Here is a 21,873-nt window from a genome sequence, read left to right on the forward strand (position 1 = left end):
GTGTGTGTGTGTGTGTGTGTGTGTGTGTGTGTGTGTGTGTGTGTGTGTGTGTGTGTGTGTGTGTGTGTGTATGACAAAAGAACATAACATTTTTAAATATGCATTAGGCATTAGTAAATAATACTACAACTAAAAAGGCATTTCTGAAAATAATAATACAATCTAAATCCTCATGATAAAATCTAAAACAGCACCAATGACACACAACAGCAAATCCCAAACTGATTAAGGAGAGATTACATTTATTTTAAACAATCGTATTACAATCAAATGCAAGGAGCGATGATTTAATAAGGCTCAGAAAACCCAAAGGTTTCACAGACCAACATAACAGCTTGCTTCAAAAAAGTGCAACTTCTTGAAAATGAAAAACAAATAAATGTTTGAATTACAAACTCTTTTAAGAAATGATCTGTCTGTACACATGAAAAAAACAAAACAAAATCATGTTATGGGGTCAGAAGTGATATGCAAAACAGCCCACAAAGGGTGACCGTGTTTTTAGGAAAAGGAAAACAAACAAGGTAATTACATGTACCATGTGCTACAGAAACACCCCCCAGTCACATGACAAAGGCTTTCAGGACAAATGAATGGTCTCAGCTGTTTACATCACCACTGCTTTTTCCACTGGGAATTAACTGCAGCTAGTTGTTGGAGATCAATTCAGTTCATAGTCAGACCTTTAAAAACATCTTGATCTAAATAGTTTATCTCTTACCACTGCATTTGCTCTTGAATGTCATACTACCTATTGCTTGTACAATTTTGACATCCACATTTTAGACATGTTTTGTATCTTGAATCTGATTGGTGTTAAAATCAGCATGCCAGATGAGTGTTTAGCCTAATAAAATGACATTTCTGGCTACTGCACACAGTCTGCGCAGGATCAGATCCTCAATCCTGACTCTTTATTTGAACATGGCGTTGAAAGATCTGCCAATGATAATCCTTCTGATCTCACTGGTTCCTGCACCAATCTCATAAAGTTTAGCGTCTCTTAAGAAGCGGCCCATTGGGTAGTCATTGATGTAACCATTTCCACCTGCAAAGAGAAACAAGTCAGATCAGACAGGGGTTTACTGAATGAGCAGGATTTCAATTGCTCCATTTTAAAACCCACCACACAATAGCAGACAGTCTAAGAAGTTATAAAATGAGTTTGGAGTAAAAATATGTTGCTATATTTAGCATTTTCACATGCACCGTGTAGTTCACTTTTAACAGGGCTGCACACTATATGGCAAAATTATCGTTACCGTGATAATAGTACTGTATATGCAATAACGCAAATATGTGTGACTAAAGACATTACATTTTATGCATTGGTTGTTTATCTTAATTAGACCAATCCGATGGGGCCTTACTATCTTTATCTCCGCCTCCTCAGCAGTTGCTGTTCTGCTATTGGCTGAAGCAACCCTAAATTGAGAGCTAAAAATAGATAATAAGCATATTTCCATACTATACAGTATGCGAGAAGTACCCAGATGACCTGCTACTACTTCTAGTGAGATTCTGAAGTATGCATCAGAGAATCTGACATGGGTAGTGCATCCGAGATCCATTCGTACTGCTCCAATTCATACTGTATAGAGTGAACTTTTCTAACGGTCTAGTAGTAAATTCAAATGTAGTATCCACTAAGTAGTAGGAAATTTCGGACTCAGCCTGGTGGGAAACGCCAACAGCCAATCAAAGTCAGAATATCTTCTGAGGTTTTCCCTCATTCATAGTGTTTTAAAGACAAAATATTTGCATCTTGACACAGTCTTTAGTTTGAATTAGAATTAAGGTCTGATCTAAAGAAGATATTTTGAGATCTAAATTTTTTTTTTTACTTTAATATATTTAAATACATATTTTTATTATAATTTTATAAATAATGGACTTAAAAACATTGCTAATAAAATAAAAAATTTTCTATTGTAAGAAATATTCTCATCGTAAAACTCAACAACAACATTGCATATTTTTCAGTATCGTGCAGCCTTAACCTAAAAGCGGCACTTACAGCTGTCATTATCATACAACCATTATCTTGATGTCATTATCATCCAATTAAATCAATTGGACCACTAATTTGAGTAGCTTGTCAGTAAACTATTATTCAGTGGGGCAAATGCTGATCCATCTGAAAGCACATTTAAACCCCAACAACCAGGGTTTAGACCCTTCTTTACTGACATAATGTGAATGAAAATTGCTTTTGATTAATCATCAAAGCAAAAGCCACAGGCAAAAAATATGTTTTCTTTAGCTGGTCAAATTTTTTGTATGCAAATGCTTTGTTTTACAGCAAAACGCTGTTGAGTTCAATCAGGGTTTCTGCAGGTTTCAAGTAAAATTTTGTGATACTTTTTTAGACCATTGTAGAAGAAATTTCAGACATATACAGGGCTTTTTTTACATTATATTATAATTCGTTATTTCTTAGCTAGATGTTTTAAATAAATTGTCAAAACAAGTAAACCCTAGTTGTATACATACAACTACAAATACACGTTTCAATAAAACATATCTTTAAAAAAAAAATCTATGTTAAACTAAATGCATGCACGACAGTCTGTGTCCTCACCATATGGACAATAAATACACAGATAACTTTTAAACAAATATTATTATATGGACGGTAATTAAACCATATTGTAAATAGAGTTATAAATAGATTTTTGATTTCTAGATCGTTAGTGACTGGATCTGGATGCATGTTGGGTAGCTTTACATGGACATGGGAAAATTAAGAGCGGTTTACAATTAGTTAATGCCTACAAAACAAAAAATCAGTGAATGTAAGACTTTAAGGCCTAAAATTTACTTTTTGAAATGTAAGACTTTTAAAGACCCAACAGACACCCTTTTTGAAAAAATGGACATGATTCCAGTCAGCTGGATGTGTTATGAATCTGCCTGAAAAAAAGCCCTAAACAAGATGTGTGCCCAAGTTCTCCCAATTCATTGTCAAGAGCATGTTTCAATTGGCCAAAAATATCCAAAAAACCAGAGCTCCAGCCCCTTTTTATTTAAAATCTCAAGCATCTTCAGTTTATTATATGTTTTAGCAAAAGATCAGTTATTTTACAGCCCCATTTGCTCTTATTTTCCAAAGGTGCTAATATTTGTGAAGGGTACAGTATATGTGGCATTTACAATTAATCAGCACATTGAATTTTCAATTATACCAGGCAAATCAAAGTTTCAATTGATTAGCTGTTTAAACCCCCCCTCCCCCCAAAAAACCCCGTAATTTTCTGCTCTGGTAAAAGGAATAAAGACAGGGAAATGTATAGCCCCTGATCTCTGTCTAAGGCACATCAGGAGCGGGTTTTTTTTTCTACTTTTTGCTGTTTTAACTATTAGGCACTCACCCAGGCATTGAATCCCATCCAAGGCAACTTGAGTTGCATTCTCAGCACAATAAAGGATTACCCCAGCACAGTCCTACAATAACATGACAAATCAATACTGCTAGTACACACACTCAGGAAGGACTGTATGCATCATTTCCAGGATGATTGGAAACGTTAAAAAAACAGAGCAGTCAAACAACAAAACATTGGGTAAAGAGCTCTTACCTTAGCACTGAAATGGCCTTTGTCACAAGCACGAGCAACGTTGTATAAATACTGTCGACAGGAACTAAGGCGTGTGTACATGTCAGCCATTTTTCCTTGCATCAGCTAGTTTTGGGGGAAAAAAGGTTGGCAATAAAACGTTCGTTGGTACGGTTTCAGAAATGTACATAGATGAAAATATGTATATATTCAAACATACTACTATTGAAAGTTTGTTGGTAAGATTTTAACATTTTTAAAAGAAATCTCTTGTGCTCACAAAGTCAGCATTTATTAAATCAAGAATTTAACTGCTTAATTGTAAACAAATATATTTTACAAATATATATTAAAATAACTGCTTTGTATAATAATGCACTGTATGTAAAACAATCTGTGATTTAATGCTGATTTTTCAGCAATACTTCAGTCTTCTGTTTCCTATTTCAGAAATCATACAAAAATGTTGATGTGCTGCTCTAAGCATTTCTTCCTTTTTATAAAATAGAAAATTCAAATAAACAGCTTTACACACACACACACACACACACACACACACACACACACACACACACACACACACACACACACACACACACACACACACACACACACACACACACACACACACACACACACACACACACACACACACACACACACACACACACACACACACACACACACACAAATACCATTTTAATGCCAATTGGATGACCATTTAAATGTTGTAATATATCCTGATGAAAATGTATGTTACAATGTAAAATTCTGTAATGTCTTTTAATCAATTTAATGTAAAATTGTTGAATAAAAGGTAATTTCTTTCTTTTAAAATATTACTGACCCCAGTTTGAAATAAATTTATGGATATGAATAGATGGTTAAGCATTTATCAAAAAAGTTATAAGATATATCTATGGTAAATAGCGAAGGAATATATATGCTTCTTTTAAACTCTAATTAGGTAATAAACTCTGTTTACTTGGATTTACTAGCCAATAGTCTCAGATTTATTTTTGTAAGTTGCAGTCACTTCACAGCATCTTTTATTATGTCATTAAAAAATAAATCAATGTCTTAAATTTCACACTTGAAAGTGGTCCTAAATACATGAGCATAATTTCTGAAGCAATGCAAAAATATGCTTGTATTTTCTTTCTGAAATGATTTACCGTTCATTATAAAATCAAGTTTTAAATATTGCTGTTCATTTAGAAATCATTAAATAATGAATCTTCCAGCTACCTGAAAAAACTTACTGCCCCTATAATACCTCAAGATGCCAAAGATCTGATAAGAGCGGCCGCTAAATTCTTATTTCTCACTTAAAGTGTTTTGGTGGTAGCTCCTACAATATGAAATAGCCCACACAAGAGCATTAGTTTTCCTCCTAGCTTATCTGCTTTCAAATCTGTTCTTAAAATATGTCTTTGGCTTTTAGTTGATCTGTTTTTATGGTTTTGGTTTGTTATACTTTGTAGCATACTTGTTTGTACAGTACAAGTATACTTATTTGCTTTATTCTGAAATCCACTGATGACATTTCTTCCAAATTTGATGTACAGTAGTAATTTAAAGCGTTTTTGCATAAAATAATAAAAACAGGTACCATTTTTTCAGATATGTTTATATTCATTTTAAGACGACACAATACCAGTGTTTTAACTTCTTATCTTATGAACTTATCTTTAACTTAAATCCTTTATTTCGTGGAATAGCCATGATATTCAATCACAACAAACTGCTCTTATTTACAATATTTTAATTAGAAATTTTGTAGAAATCTTATTGCAGCTTAACAGAATAAAACAAATTGTAATATTTTACTAAAAAACTAAGTTTAGCAAATTCAGAGAAACTTAAAGTGGTCTCAATTATTTCAAGAGCTATAAAAGAAATAATAAAACTATTAATACATTTTTTTACATTAAATTTGTTGGCAAACAGAAATTTTATATACTAACATGTGAACATAAAACACGTTGAACACAAACGAAACACTTCAATTTACCTGAAAGTGGCCAATTTTCTGTCCAAAAGCTTCGCGAACATGTAGATAAGGAATTGCATGATCAAGCACAGCTTGCATGATGCTGAGGGAATGTGTAAAGTCATCAAACAAACAACTACAACTGGAAATGCTACTGGAAATAAACACAACAAAAATTACCCAACAGGTCCAGAAGCCAGGACGAGTCTTTCCAGGTCCAAACCACTCATCAAAACATAGACTCCTTTATTTAAAGGGCCCAATACATTTTCCTCTGAAACCACAACAAAACGTTTTCAGATTTAGTTTGGAGCCTGAGACATATTTAGCCTCACCAATATGCATGAAGACTAACACACCAGGAATCTTGCAGTCTTCAAAGACGAGTTCACAAGTGCTGGATCCTCTCATTCCCAGTTTATCCAGCTTCTGCGCTGAGCTGAATCCTGGCATACCCTTTACCACACAAACACAATCAATCTGATATGATTATCTATTGAAAATACTTCCTTACTGAACAATAGATTAAAGCTGAAATGGTTTATCAGATTCATCAGATTTTTGCAATATGGTTTTAGATACAGTATATCCTAATAAATCATCCACTGGGAAGTGATTTTCCTCTCTGACCTTCTCAACAATGAAAGCAGTGATGCCACGAGCTACTGCTTCTGGGTCTGTCTTAGCATACACGATCAGAACATCTGCATCTGATCCATTCGTAATCCAGAATTTGTTACCGTTTAACACATAGTGATCCCCTTAAAAAAGAAAGAAAGAAATCAAGGCTGTAAGATAAGCAAATATGTGTTGACACCAATGCAGAGGCAAAAAAAAAAAAAACCTAATATGTCAATACATTACCTGACATAAGTCTTGTCGTTTAATCAAGTTTTAGCAATTACGAATAATAACTTGACTTCTAATTGATCATTTGGTATCAGAAGTAGCTTATATGAAAGGTAATGGCCTCAAGGTTATGCTTATTTCAACAAAATATAACCTGATCATGCCTTGATTTTTAATTATTTTAATAGGACAGTAAGGTCTGACTTTGCTTAGGCAAAAGTCTTGTCACATAACAGGATTAATGTACAGTATAGAATATAAAGTCCTGGTGCAGTGGAAAAAGAATTAATACTGTGTATGACTCCCATGAGCTTGGAGGACTGCATCCATACATCTCTGCAATGACTCAAATAACTTAATAATAAAGTCATCTGGAATGACAAAGAAAGAGTCCTTGCAGGTCTCCCAGAGTTCATCAAGGGTCTTTGGGTTCTTACCCCAGACAGGCTTAATAATGTTCATATCTGGTGATTGGGCTGTCCAATCCTGGAGCACTTTGACCTTCTTTGCTTTCTGGAACTTTGATGTGGAGGTAGAAGTATGAGAAAGAGCGCTATCCTGCTGGAGAATTTGTCCTCCTCTGTGGTTTGTAATGTAATGAATGCAACCACAAACTATCATTTTTCCTGCACCAAACGTCACTGATTTCTGTGTCCATTTGGGCTCAGATAGGTCTTTTGCAGTATTTGTGATGATTGGGATGCAGTTCAACAGATGATTCCTCTGATAAATCCAGCTTTTGCCACTTTCTCAAATGATCAACCAGAAGTCAAATTATTATTTGTTGCTCTTGCAACTGGGACTTTTGTCAGGTAGTGTACATTCACAGTCTACATACAATGCTAGAATGTTAAACCCAAGCATAACAAACCTGCTATATTATATAAACGATAATAAAATTAATAGTAGTGCATTTTTAAACTCATAACTAATTTATCATAAATCAAGTAAAATGGTTTTAGTTTTTACTTTTAATTAATTTGGTAAAAAATATTGATGAATATGAATATCATTTATTTGTTATTGTTTATTACATGCAAAAGTAACAGACTTAACATTTGTATGTTGGTACAATTGTAAAACAAATTGTATGTAAATCTACAAATCTACTGTATGCATTTGATATTAGACATTCATGCAGACAGTACTGCATACACATGAAAAAAAAACGGTTAAAGAAATTACTTTTTGCTATACATAAAGTAAAAAATTGCAATTATTTGGAATAGAAATGCTTTGTAACATTATAAATGTATTTACTGTCAATTTCTGAATATAGGTATTATTTTATATTTATATATACATTAATTTACATTTATACGTGCATACGTGTTTATATTTATTTGCTATTGTAGGTAATATAAACATAATATAAATAATATAAAAATATAATCTAAAACTTTTAAATGGTACTGCATATGACATAACAAATGCACATAACATGCATAACCAGTTACAACATGTGCATGGCAATATAATAGTAAGGAACAGAGTAGAACACAGAATTATAACAGAAGGCCAGTCACCTTGTTTTTTTGCTGTCAGTTTCATAGACACTACATCAGAGCCAGAATTAGACTCACTCATGGCCAGAGCACCCACATGTTCACCAGTCAACAGCTAAAGTACAAACATAGACATTACTGATAAAACACTGAGCCTAAAATTCTTAGTTAGTATGCATTAGGTCATGTGTCTTTTTAAGAAAGCTAAAGTCACTATAAACAAAAGCACCACACATCTTTTCTTTCTTTAATATATATAAGACAAAATGTAGAATGCAGGCATGTGCATATAATGTTTAATAAATGTTGTTTAATTAATGTTGTAACTGATTAATTTGTAGCTGATTTAATTTAACTGCACAAATACATAAATAAATAAGACTGTCATAATACCTTTATAATGGTAACGCGACATGCCTCATGAATATTAAGGAGATTTTGTGCATACTTATGTCAACCGCTAAGTGTCTTTTGCTCAGATGTCATTTGAAATGCAAAGATGACATTGTTTGAGATGTCTTTGTTATAATGACTTGGCAAAAAACAAATGCATCAAAACCTGCCAATGTCTTTGTTAAGGCATTGGCAACTTGACTTATCCAAGACAACATAGCTTGTCATAAATCTGTCATAAACATAATTATCATGAGCCCATTTTAATTGCATCATTAATATTTTTGATCACTTTTTCCAATGGAAAAAACTGAATTTGTCCTTAAATTTTCTCAGTAAAAGTGCTTATACTGTCAAATAATTTTATGACAGCATCATTAACATTTAGTGACAAATTCAGTTACAGTACAGACAAGTTATATTGTTATGTATTTGTTTTATATATTTGTTTGTCATCTTTGCAATTAAAATATCGTAACTGAGCAAATTACATAATGTCAGTTGTTATAACCATACATGAAAGTTATGGTACCAACCTACTTATTAAAATATTAATAATCAATGTACACAAATAAATAAATAAATAAATAAATAAATAAATAACACTGCTATTAGTTTAAAAGGTTAATCAGATTCATTAAAAAGCTGTGGTTTGCTATTGGTGGATCTCATGTAACTGAATGTTTGCCTTGCCTTCATCCAGAAAAAAAAAAAAAACATTAGAGAATAAATAAAATGTATGCATGAGATTTATTTTCATAAAATATTATGAGGGCAGGTATAATTATTATAAGGGAATAAACATAATAATACTAATGTTCAAAGATTTATCCTTTATGATAAATATTGCAGTCTAGCTCTGTTTCCATGATGACTTTACCTGCAACACAGACACTTGCATGTAAACATTAAAATACTTGGTCACACCTTAGGCATGTACTTCTCTTTCTGCTTCTGGTTTCCATGTCGAACCATCTGATTTACACATAAGTTGGAATGCGCTCCATAGCTGAGTCCAATAGCGGCAGATACACGGGAGATCTCCTCCATAATAATCACATGATCAAGGTAGCCCAGTCCTGTTCCCCCGAACTCCACTGCACACAATGGGAAAAAGAACACAAACTTTAGATTTGCACAAAGAATCCTATCAGACTATTTTCAATAGTGTTTCAGCAACTGTTAAGTCATCAACAATAGTTATGTTTTATGAAACAGCGTATATGATCCAACCTGGTGCAGTAACTCCAAGCAGCCCAAGGTCACCCATCTCCTTCCAAAACTCCTAGTTTAAAAAAAGAAGAAAATTTTCATATTTGTTATGATTCATTGCTCAAAGCATTAATACAGACAGGGGCTGGACATGGAAACTGAAACACAATAATTTATTAGTATGGTGTATGACCTCCTTTTGCAGCCAATACAGCATCAATTTGTCTTGATAATGACAGATACAGTCCTGCACAGTGACCAGAGGGATTTTGAGCCATTCTTACAGAATAGTGCCCAGGTCACAATGTGAACTTGATGCTTGCTGTTTCAAAACAGCCCAAAAGTGGCTCAATAACATTTACATCTGGTGACTGTGCAGGCCATGAGAGATGTGTAACTTCACTTTCATGTTCATTAAAACACTCTGTCTTCAATCTTTTTGTGTGTATTTGTGCATTATAAACATGAAACACGGCACAGCCTTCAGGATACAATGTTTGAACCATAGGGTGCACATGGTCCTCCAGAATGGTTCGGTAGTCCTTGACAGTGACACGCTCATCTAGCACAAGTATTGGGCTGAGGCAATGTCATGATATTGAAGCCCAAACCATCACTGATCCACCCCCATGCTTCACTATGGGCATGCAATGGTCAGGGTGGTAAGCTTCTTTGGGACTTGGGGATTCTCTACACTGTAACTCTCTCAGAAAAGTCCCGTAAGAAAATTAGTAGAGTACATTTTTATCTATAATTGATCATCTATATATGCATGCAGCTGCTACTCAGAAAAGTAAGTAATTTTATCATTTTGTGGTATTGTTTTTTGTGATTTTTGTGTGAAACTTTATGTGTTGCCTGCTGTCTTGACCAGGTCTCACTGAAAGAAGAGACAGTACTGTCTCAATGTGATTTCCTGGCTAAATAAAGAAAATAATAATAATAATAATAATAATAATAATAGTAATAACAATAATAATAATAATAATAATAATAATAATAATAATGGCGATGCAGTGGTGCAGTGAGTAGCACGTTCGCCTCACAGCAAGAAGGTCGCTGGGTCGATCCTCGGCTTAGTTGGCGTTTCTGTGTGGAGTTTGCATGTTCTCCCTGCGTTCGCGTGGGTTTCCTCTGGGTACTGGCGATGGCGATGCAGTGGTGCAGTGGGTAGCACGTTCGCCTCACAGCAAGAAGGTCGCTGGGTCGATCCTCGGCTTAGTTGGCGTTTCTGTGTGGAGTTTGCATGTTCTCCCTGCGTTCGCGTGGGTTTCCTCTGGGTACTCCGGTTTCCCCCACAGTCCAAAGACATGCGGTATAGGTGAATTTGCGTAGGCTAAATTGTCCGTAGTGTATGTATGTATGTGTGTGTGTGTGTGTGTGTGGATGTTTCCCAGAGATGGGTTGCGGCTGGAAGGGCATCCGCTGCGTAAAAAACTTGCTGGATAAGTTGGCGGTTCATTCCGCTGTGGCGACCCTGGATTAATAAAGGGACTAAGCCGTCAAGAAAATGAATGAATGAATAATAATAATAATAATGGTGGACAGACTGTGAAGGTGGACTCATCAGAGAACAAAACATGTTTCACAATGTCCACAGCCCAAGATTTTCGGCACCATTGAAACTGACGTTTGGCTATAGCAGTCCAGCCATGTACTGTATACTGACCCTGTAGAGCTCCCAATGAACAGTTGTGGGGGAATAAGAAGAGTTACACATGTAATTCTGCAATGAGTTGGGCTGCTGTGGTTTTATGTTTTTTTTAATACAATCTGCGTTAGCACCCGGACATCAATCAATGAACCTCCATCACTAAATTCACCAGTGTTTCAGTTTTAATGTCCAACCCCTTTTTAAACATTAGGTTTTTGTCATTTACAAAAACTCACCCTCATCTGAGGAAACTCGTTTTTCTTGTCAATCTCATCGGCGTAGGGAGCGAGTTTTTCTTGGAAGAATCTCTGGACTGTCTGTCTGAGCTGGGGTTCAAAGGGAGGATAGATGATAAACTAAAGGGTAATGAAAGCCCATTTCCACCACAAGACTTTTTTTTTTTTTTTTACAACTATAAGTGTACATCTTTAATAATTTATGACTTTCTCCAAAAAACAACAAAACAAGAATAAAAAACAATTCAGTGATGCCAAATGCACACATTTATCAGTGTATCCCATACAAAAAGTATTGTAGAGCAGGAGTTCCCAATCTTTTCAGCCCGCCACCCCTAAATTAACAATGCCAATGACTCGCGACCCCTAAATTCCTCAGAGATGGTTAAACACATACAAACGTGTACATTGTGCATGCAAAATATGCCTATATAAACACAAGCATATTGACAACACAAAAAAAGTGTAACAGTCTAACAACTATTTCAGTTTTATAGTCATTTATTAAGTAAATATAAACCTCAACTAAAGAAACTAGTGCACACCATGTTTTCAGCACAAGTTTATTCCTGGTTTTATTTTGGAGGCCGCCACTCAGTGATCATTCTCAATGCTCAGTTGTGGCCTGTATTTATTTTAATGTATTTGATTGTCATCAAGGCGTCAGAAAGTTTAACCTGGTGCTTTAAAATCAATCTGCAGCAGCTGACGCTATTGCTGTGCTGTTAATCTAATGTAAACACACCAATCATATGAAAATTTATTTAAAGGCTGATGGCTTTTCATTTGCATGTGGTTGTTTTTTTTTACTATTAAAAACAACTATGTTTTATCTTCTGTGGGTTATGAATAAAATATGGTAATTCTAATAGTTGGATAAAATTTTGTTTGACTTGGAAATCACCAAGCAACCCCCTTACGTCCCCCACTTTGGGAACCACTGCTGTAGAGAGGTAGTATCATCATGGTGTGGTGATGATATTAATGACATTTTGCTGCTGATCACCACAGTCATAAATTAAGGCTGCACATTAAATCAAAATATTGCATAAGTGAAAAAAGCACTAAAACAAAACAACCACTATAAAACTTTAAAAAAAAAATTTTTTAATAATTCTGTCTAACAGCATCCTAATGTCTGCAACATAATTTATTGATTTATTAAAACAAATAAAATGTATTTAATAATTAAAGGCAAGCGAATGCAGTTAGTACAAATAAAGATTAAAAAACTCAATTAACTTTAATTAAAATCATATTTAAACTAATAGAAACTTTCAAACATTTAGGGTCAGAAATTTTAAGTTTTTTTGAAGAGGATTCTTTTGTTAACTAAATCTAGTAACTAAATCTGCATACTACCATCTCAAAAACATTGCAAGAATTAGATGCTCTGTTTCCAGTGAGGACTTGCTCATGCTTTTATCAGCAGCAGGGTGGATTACTGTAATGGACTCCTCACTGGCCTTCAAAAAAACACCGTGAAACAGTTACAGCTCATCCAGAACGCTGCTGCCAGGATTCTGACCAGAACCAGACACTCAGAGCACGTCACACCTGTGCACAGGTCTTTACACTGGCTCCCAGTCAAATTCCGACTCGACCTTAAGTTTTATTACTTGTCTATAAATCACTAAATGGCCTAGGACCTCAATACATTACAGATATGCTCACTTAATACAAACCTAACAGATCCCTTAGATCAGTGGTCACCAAACTTGTTCCTGGAGGGCCGGTGTCCAGCATATTTTAGCTCCAACCCTAATCAAACAGACCTGAACAAGCTAATCAAGGTCTTACTAGGTATTCTTGAATCATCCAGGCAGGTGTGTTGAGGCAAGATGGAGCTAAACCCTGCAGGGACACCGGCCCTCCAGGACCAGGATTGGTGACCCCCTGCCTTAGATCATTAAGATCATTTAAACTAGAAATTCCAAGAGTTCACTCAAAGTAGGGTGAATCCACCCTCAGCTATTATGCCCCCTCGTTTCTGGAATCAGCGTCCAGAAAGGATCAGATGTGCTCCAAAATTAGACACATTCAAATCAAGACTGAAAACACATCTATTTAGCTGTGCCTTTACTGAATGCGCACTGGGCCGTCAGATCGCACTACTCTTTTCTTTTTCATTCTTTTATAACCTGTTTTAACATATTTTAATCGGTTTCTATATTTTGTTTTTATTTTCTTATTCTTGTCTCTTTCATTTCTGTTTATGTAAAGCACTTTGGATTGCCACTGTGTATGAAATGTGCTATATAAATAAACTTGCCTTGCCAGTTTTTAACCGCATTTATTTGGTAAAAAAAAAATATTTAAAAAAATCTAATTCTTGAGAAATATTACTACAATTTAAAATAACTGTTTTATAGTGCAATCTATTTTAAAATCAAATGTATTCCTTCGATAGTTAAGCAGAATTTTCTGCAGCAACTATGGAGACTTCAGAAATCATTCTGACATGCTGAAGAGATAACTTTAATGACTATTACTTATGTTCAGAATAACAGCACGTATTAAATGTGATTAAAAAATAATTGTTTTGTGACACACGTGTTAATTGAACACTGCATATTTGCTAAATAAAAATACACACACACACACACACACACACACACACACACACACACACACACACATATATATATATATATATATATATATATATATATATATATATATATATATGTATATATATTTATATTGTGGAAAACACTGAGAATAACGGTGACCAAACGCTAAACAATGTGGTAAATGTCATATGTCCTCAAGTTTGTAGTTCTTAAACTTTTAATGATTCCCTCCAATCAAAACGCGCCGTCCAATTACACCCACCCAGCTGTTCGTTTGTCACAAGCAGCAGAGGAAGCACATGTCATTACTTGCATAACAACATCGCATAAACAATTAATCATCAAACGAAGTGTCAATATCAAGTCTGGATGTTAACGTCACCTTTTTAATGTCAAGCTTTAACTCACATTTACAGCATTAAACTGATAACTGCCCGTCTTTAAGCTCATACGCAAGGCACGTCAACAGAGCACAGAACAGCGACATTTCAGGTGTTTTGGTTGTGTTTTCAGTTTGTGGGATACCTGGATCTGCTCCTCAGTCAGTCCGTTCACAATGTCGTCCACTGGAACCGCTCCAGCGCATCCGCGACGGGAAACACCAGCACTGACCTTCACGACTCCCTGACAAACACGCAGCGCTCTTCTGACAGCAAACATTTTAGGGAATTTAGTTACAGTGACTTCAGGGTGAAGACAGAGTACAACTGGAGAAAGGTGAATTATGCAACAGGTACAAGAGTGCGGCAGGTGAAGAGTACAGCACTGGGAGCATCACCACAGTAAACAGAAGGAATTCCGCTCTTCTTCTCTTCTGTAGGCGACGTGATTCATTGCCGCTGCTAGAGCTTTACTGGCACCTACTGCGAGGAAGTACAAACTACATTCAAACGATATATGACCGCAGAAAAGCACTCGTTTCTACAATAAAACTGTTATTTTTCAACTGTAGGTTACAAAATCATTTAATTGAGTGCTGTGGGCCGAAAGTAAATATAGCAAACTGTAATACATTAAAGTTGCCATGGGTAATTTCCTAATTTAATATTTATAAATAAAATAAATAAAATATATTACTTCAACTGTATTTACTAATGCATTCTCATTTGTTTTTGAAAATGTATATTATTTCTAACGAACTTATTACATTAAAACCATAAAAAGCATTTTAAAAATCCAAACAATGGAGTTCAGTGCCGAATACACTATGCTGAACTGCTTTTGCCTTGATTTGAATGCTGCTGTCTTTTGCTTTATTCTTTAAGTGACAGTGTGTAAAAAAATAAAATTTGATTCATTTACAACATTTAATTGAAATATTTAATTTCAGGCTGTTTTTTTTTTTGTAGCTCAACAATAAAACAAACAAACAAACAAACAAACAAACAAACAAAAGGTTACATTAATAGCCATCCCAATCATTTTCCCTCTGGTGAACCAAATCAAAGGATACAAAGGGCGTTAATTAAGACGTTTTAATTGGTTGCATTTTAGAGTCATATTTTAAGCACCTTTTTTTGCTGGACTAGCTGGTTGAATGGTCATCATAACCAAGCATTTTGATGTACCAAAAACATTTTCTAAAGATTTTTAAATACAAATTTATTACATTATATAGGCCTATCATTTAAAAATAGGAATCTGTTAAAGTTTTAAATTAAAAACTAGCATATTGTTTCAGTCACACTGAAGCGACAGTCAAAACCATCTTCACTGGGTTATTTTCACAATTTATTAGCAGTCAAAATAGGACAATTGAGCTAAAGTATTGGACAAATTCTGGACCTTTGTCATTGAGGAGTGGGCCTTTCGACCTTTCCCAAAAAGTAAACCTTTTTGCAGTTATTCAACTTGTTTTCTATTAAATTATGAGGTTCAAATACTGCATTTTAGTGACATTTTAAACACAAAGTTTTGCTGAATCAGCTTGTCATGTGGTGATTATAATAACCACTTTTTGATGCAACCAAAGTATTCAGTACATTTTTGTCAAAGTGTTTATCATACTATTTTACCACAAAGTGTTTATTCACAGATGTGCATTTAAACTGAAGGTTATTACAATTTTATAAATAAGGTAATGAGTTTAGAATTTTTTATATTAAAAAAATGTTGAACAAAGAAATATGAAAATATGCTTGCTTTTAAAATGCTAATTTATTATCATCATGAAAAGTGGAACGTTCCTACCTTACTGCACATGCAAATATTAAAATCTAATCTTATTATTACTAATCTAAATATTGTATTTAGTTTTTGCATGAAGAAGGTTCCACTTAAAAAAAAAAAAAAAAAAATATATATATATATATATATATATATATATATATATATATATATATATATATATATATATATATATATATATATATATATTAAGATTCAGTTTATTTACCAAAAAAAATATATAATAAAATAAAATCTAGAAAGAAAACAAATATCTACGGTACAACTCGGTGTTTTGAGTTTCAATGCTACGGCCCCATATCTGGAATTGCTTAAAGCCCCCAAATCACTAAGTCCGCCGATGCTAATACCACAATGCACATGTACTGTCACTTTGATCGAAACCACTGCATGCTCTAAAATGGCGTTTTTCACAACAATGTTTGCTTCACGTCATTCAGCAGCTCTAAAAAGAAAAAGAAAAAACTATTCTTGGAATGAAGAACATATTAATATGAAACTCTTATGAAGCTCTTTTCAACTTAAATAACATCTTACGCACTAAAACATTCGTCAAGGGCTCTTCGCGGAACCATATGACAACTTTCGTAAACAAAGTGAAGGTTTAAACCCGATATCAACAAACAGCAGCGTGCTCGAAGACTACACTGAATAAGGAAATGAGCAGTCAAGCGAAATTCAAACAAATTAAAAGTCAGGAAGAGTGGCGAAACGTTTCAAATGCGGAAGATGTGTGTTGACGGAGCTCACGCGCTGTTTACAGGCAGGGGCCCCCGCCGTGAACGCGCGTCTACGGGCTCGCACTGAGCACTGAGCAACTTATCTGGATGGAGATCGTTTGTTACATAGTAGCCAACTGGAAATAAAGTCACTGGACTGAATCGACGCAACATCAACGCTGGGGGTTTACTTTAGGGGCCCCCTACTCATTCACTATCGCAGCGAGTGACAGTGGGTGGGATAAACAAGGCTCCTGTCACCTCTCTCTCACTTACTCTCGCTCGCTCTCTCACTCTCTTTTTCTCGATGCCCAAACAGAGGCGGAGGTCTCTGAGAGAGGCGGTGTGCTCCCGGTCGTCTCCGGTTTGCGACGGATCAGGGAGAGGAGGAGGAAGAGGAGGAGGAGGACGCGCAGGAAACTTTTCATCCACACAGATTTGTGATGATCAAGCACAGATGGCGGAACAGTACAGCGGGCAAGCAGGCGTTCTCTCGGACAGTCACCCGGGGAGAGGGTGCACGGTGCCGCAGGTGACCATCACGTCGGACGGGGACTCGCGGGAGATCACCGAGGAGGACCTGGAGGAGGAGGTGAACGGACGACTGCGACGCAAACTCTCCAACTCCTCCATCTCCTCTAATGGCTCCTCCACGGCGTTTGACGAGTCTGAGGATGATTTGCTCAGCGACAACGAGACCAAGAGCAAAGGCATCGTGACTCTGGAGCATTTGGGGGACTCGGTGGACTCAGCAGAGGTGAGTGATTCACATGCTACAAGCAGAAAAACAACAACAATGAGTTTAGAGAGGTAGCAGCTCGGATATTTGGCTGCAGGTTTGGTCTTGTATGAAGGGAAACCTGAGATGGTTTCTCCTGTGAATGTTTGTCAGTATTGCAACACTGTTAAAAAAAACATAGTGGTTCAAGGCTCTGGTGGTTCCACAAGACTTGTGCTTTAGTGTATTCAAATGAGATTTGTTTTTCACTGGTTATTTGGGGAACCAGACTGTCCTAGTTCTTGTGGAACTGTGAAAGTGTCTTTTTGGAACATTTTAGTTATTGTAAGAAAATGTCCTTTATTTGAGGAGGTGGAGGGATTACTACTCTGTTCTTTTACAAACTGTTCACTGAGTTATTTAAGGTTTATGCTATGTGGGCAATCAAAAATGGGTCTTCTATTGCAATGCTGCAGAAACACTGCATGGATTTATTTTTTAAAGTTGATCACTTTTTTTAGCTGCAAACAATGTTGTTAATTTCCAACTCCTATCTTCTACTGAAAAATCTTTTAAATAATCTATAACGATGTTATTATAAACTTATAACATAACCTAGTTGTGGGTAATGTTATTAGTTGTTATAATCAAACCTTATAGAATTTTTCATGTTTTTTCAAACATTTTAGAAACAAAAAATTAATGAAACAACAAAATATAAGTGTTGTGCTATAGCCAACCATTTATTATTTATGATATACAAATTATACTGTATTATATGAGTTTCTGTGATTTTGAATATGTATTTTTATTTATATATGACTTTGACCTAATTAAAATAATTCTCAAAACACAAAACAGCATCTAGAAAATATAAGTTTCTTAATAATTGTCTTAAAATTCCCAATTCTCCAGATTTATCAGAATAATTAAGAATGTGTGGTTAAAATGTTAATATTTATTTTTCCCTAAAAAGGTCCGATAACATTTCACCCAAATTTAAATGTTTTTCTTTTATTTATAATGTGTTTTTTTAGATTACCAAGCCTTTTCATTTATTTTGATTTAAATCAATCTTTCAAAATTTCTTACCTCTTCTGAATTTAAAACATTGGCATGTGTCTAAAAACATGGTACATTTTTTATTATTTTGTGTAGAAACCCTTTTTGTAAATGACAGTGTTATTTAAATTTTTATAATGCTTTTTTAAGATTACCAAGCCTTTTCATTTATTGGGTTTATAAATCAATGCTATTGCACCAAATATTGCTTTCTTACCTCTTCTTAATTTAAAACATTGACATGTGTCTGAAAACATAGTAGCTTTTTATTATTCTATGTAAAAACCACTTTGTAAATGACAATAATATTAACATTATTTAAATTTAGGAATAAATGTCATGTTTTACTGTAAGAAAATTAAATTTCACTATAAATATAGAGAAACAGATAATATTCAAAAGGTCCTTTAATTTTACCATGCTGCATATTTAATATATTGTTTTATATTAATATGTAGAGTATATTGCGTAATTTTGACTCAAAATAATAAAAAAACAAATATAACTAGGCCTTTGACCTAATTAAAATAGGTGTGAAACCTAAATGCAAAACCACATCTAGAGCAACACACATTGGTTTAAGTGGACATAGTACTCATAACCATAAAGTTATAGCATTTTTTATTCCCTGTCCTGAATATTAAATATATATTTAAAAATATAGAAATAATGTTCAGTGTTTGTTGTGATTCATAACTTATATGGTAAATATAGACTTTCCGGTGTATTAAAATAGCTTATTATTATTATTATTATTATTATTATTATTATTAATTATTATTACAAACTCTTCTTAAAATAAGACTATTCGAAACCAGTCATGAGACCAGCAATGAGGAACTGTTTTGTTGTAAAGTTATGAAACTCTTTTTTTAGTCTGTTCTTGAGTCACCAAATTAGTCTTTTGATACCTGTCTCTGTATGTTGAGAGCTTTCATTTCTACATACAGTAGGCATTAAAAACAATTGATTGAAATCGGCACATTTCCAAATAACTTCAGCATTCACGCATGATATGTTCCATTTGTTTGTTGTAAAGACTCATGCGGGTTCATCATGATGGTATTTGTGTGGGTGTTTCAGATAATTGTTCTAATAACAAAATCATGTCTGTTCATCATGTTGTCAAAACCGCTGTATGATGTGACATGACACATGACATCGGCAGCTAGATTTGGATCAGGAAGCTTTTGTACATTCTTTCTGGTGTAGTATTTACAGTAGTGGGTAGTGAAAATATTCATGCACAGCAGATCAATATGTTTTTTTCCCCCCTCGTTGTTTACAAAGTAGGCTGTTCAGAATTTTTATCGGAATTGTTTATATTTTGTTTGCGCTAAGTATCTTCGATGTAGTTTGAGTTGAACAAATATCAGAGGCGTGCAGCTTTAATAAGCTGGCAGCACTCTGAGTGGTGAAATAACAAGCTCAACAGGCTTAACTGCTATGTGCCAAATCTTTTTTTCTCTCTTGTGCATACTTGCTTGTTGTTAATTTCATTAGTGGTGACATTTGCAAATTGTTTGGAAAATAGTTGTTACAAAACAGTGTTGATGCTTTCTGAATGTGACTGATATGCTTAAAAAAGCTTGGTAATACTATTTTAATGGTCCATTTTAAGATGTTGACTGTAAGTACTGTAAATACACGTCAACTAACTTTCATTATTTAGTATTAGTAGGCTGTTGTGGTTAGGGTATGCCAATATAATAAGTTGACGTTACTTACACTCAGTAAAATATGTCAAATAAAGATAAAGTTAACAAAATAAAGTTAAAATTATCAAGCAGAAATTCTGCTCTGATACTTTAGTCACTGTTAAAGTCTTGCAAAATTATACTCTTAGTACTCTTAGTCATCAGAATGTCTATAGGGAACCATCAAAATAAAGTGCTAACAGATGTAAATAAATCAGCTTAACCTGGGTCTCCAACTCAGCAAGCATAGATGTTAAAGATAATGACGCAAGTCCCTTTAGGACGTTTCACTAGGTGACCATCTTTGGAATGTCTCTCTGGCAGTCGTGCATGTAAAGCTCCTGTCAGTTTGAATGGAAAAAACCCCCATCAAATTCTCGAAAGCTGTTTGTCAAGCTTACCATTATATTTTAGATTTAAGGTCATGGATGAAATCTGGCAGCACGCATCTCAGAAATGTTCTTCCTTGTGCTCAAAAACCATTTAAAAACACTATTTTTCAGAATATTTAGTGTTTCTTCTTAATTTAAAATATATGTTGAACTGAAATTACAGTAGCATAAAAATAGAGCTTAAAGCATCTGTACGTAGCATACACTCTAAAAAAAATTCCGTAAAAAAACGGTAAAATGTACTGGCAGCTCATTACACAAATATTTTACCGTAAATTAAAAACGGAAAACTTCTGTTTATTGACAGTGTGTCCACATTAAAAAAACTAAAAAATATCCGTTTTTTGACGGTTTAACTACTGTAAAATAACGAACCATTTTATAGTAATTTAAGGGTTTTCTATATAAAAAAACGGTTATTTTCTGTGTTTTTAAGGGTATACCAACAGTAAAAAAGCGGAAATATTTTGTGTTTTAATAGTATACCTACTGTAAAAAAACAGACAGATTCTGTGTTTTAATAGTATACCGACTGTAAAAAAACAGACAGATTCTGTGTTTTAATAGTATACCGACTGTAAAAAAAACAGACAGATTCTGTGTTTTAATAGTATACCGACTGTAAAACGAGGACTTTTTTGTTTTTTAATAGTGTATATATACAGTGAAAAAATGAACAGATTCTTTGTTTTAATGGGATACCTACTGTAAAAAAAAATTATTATTTTACTAATTTAATGCTCTTCAAGCAGCATAGAAATAGCAGTTGGTAAGAATAAACATATACATATGGGAAATACACTATTAATGGTTTACCATAGTAAAACAAAACATGTATTCTATACTGTATGTGTAGAGAAGCAGTAAATAGTTTGTTAACTGTGAACTTACAATGATTAGTACAAAAACAACTTTGCAATTAAAACAGATTCTTTAATGAATACAAATCATTTGAATTCCAAATAGCTAGTTATACACACAATAATACATATTGACATGTGAATCACACAGTGAGAAGTCTAGGCAAATAATCTAAAATTAGTTTTAAATGTTAGCTTTAAGATAATTGGGGACAAGTGGGCAAATTACAAGTACTTTACATTAAGAAACCAGGTTAACTGCAAGA

General features: G+C 34.2%; 2 protein-coding genes across 3 annotated transcripts in view; one reads left to right on the forward strand and one right to left on the reverse strand.

Annotated features, from left to right (window-relative positions):
* Positions 1–227: 227 nt before the first annotated feature.
* Positions 228–14,790, reverse strand: ivd (isovaleryl-CoA dehydrogenase). The gene is given in 12 exon segments (NM_201491.1): positions 228–1,048; positions 3,372–3,444; positions 3,579–3,683; positions 5,572–5,653; positions 5,731–5,824; positions 5,910–6,006; positions 6,181–6,311; positions 7,926–8,019; positions 9,225–9,394; positions 9,531–9,582; positions 11,400–11,489; positions 14,498–14,790. Coding segments are annotated over 12 exon segments (1,257 nt in total). The 5' UTR covers positions 14,633–14,790; the 3' UTR covers positions 228–914.
* A 2,058-nt stretch (positions 14,791–16,848) lies between these two features.
* itpka (inositol-trisphosphate 3-kinase A) overlaps positions 16,849–21,873 on the forward strand; it is a 48,132-nt gene continuing 43,107 nt past the window's right edge. The window contains 1 exon segment of one of the 2 annotated variants that reach the window (NM_001326476.1): positions 16,849–17,635. In NM_001326476.1, the coding sequence (NP_001313405.1) occupies positions 17,186–17,635 (450 nt within the window). In that variant the 5' untranslated portion in view covers positions 16,849–17,185. 2 annotated transcript variants of the gene reach the window in all.

This window comes from Danio rerio, chromosome 17 (assembly GCF_049306965.1).
Source record: "Danio rerio strain Tuebingen ecotype United States chromosome 17, GRCz12tu, whole genome shotgun sequence".
NCBI classification, from domain to species: Eukaryota; Metazoa; Chordata; class Actinopteri; order Cypriniformes; family Danionidae; genus Danio; species Danio rerio.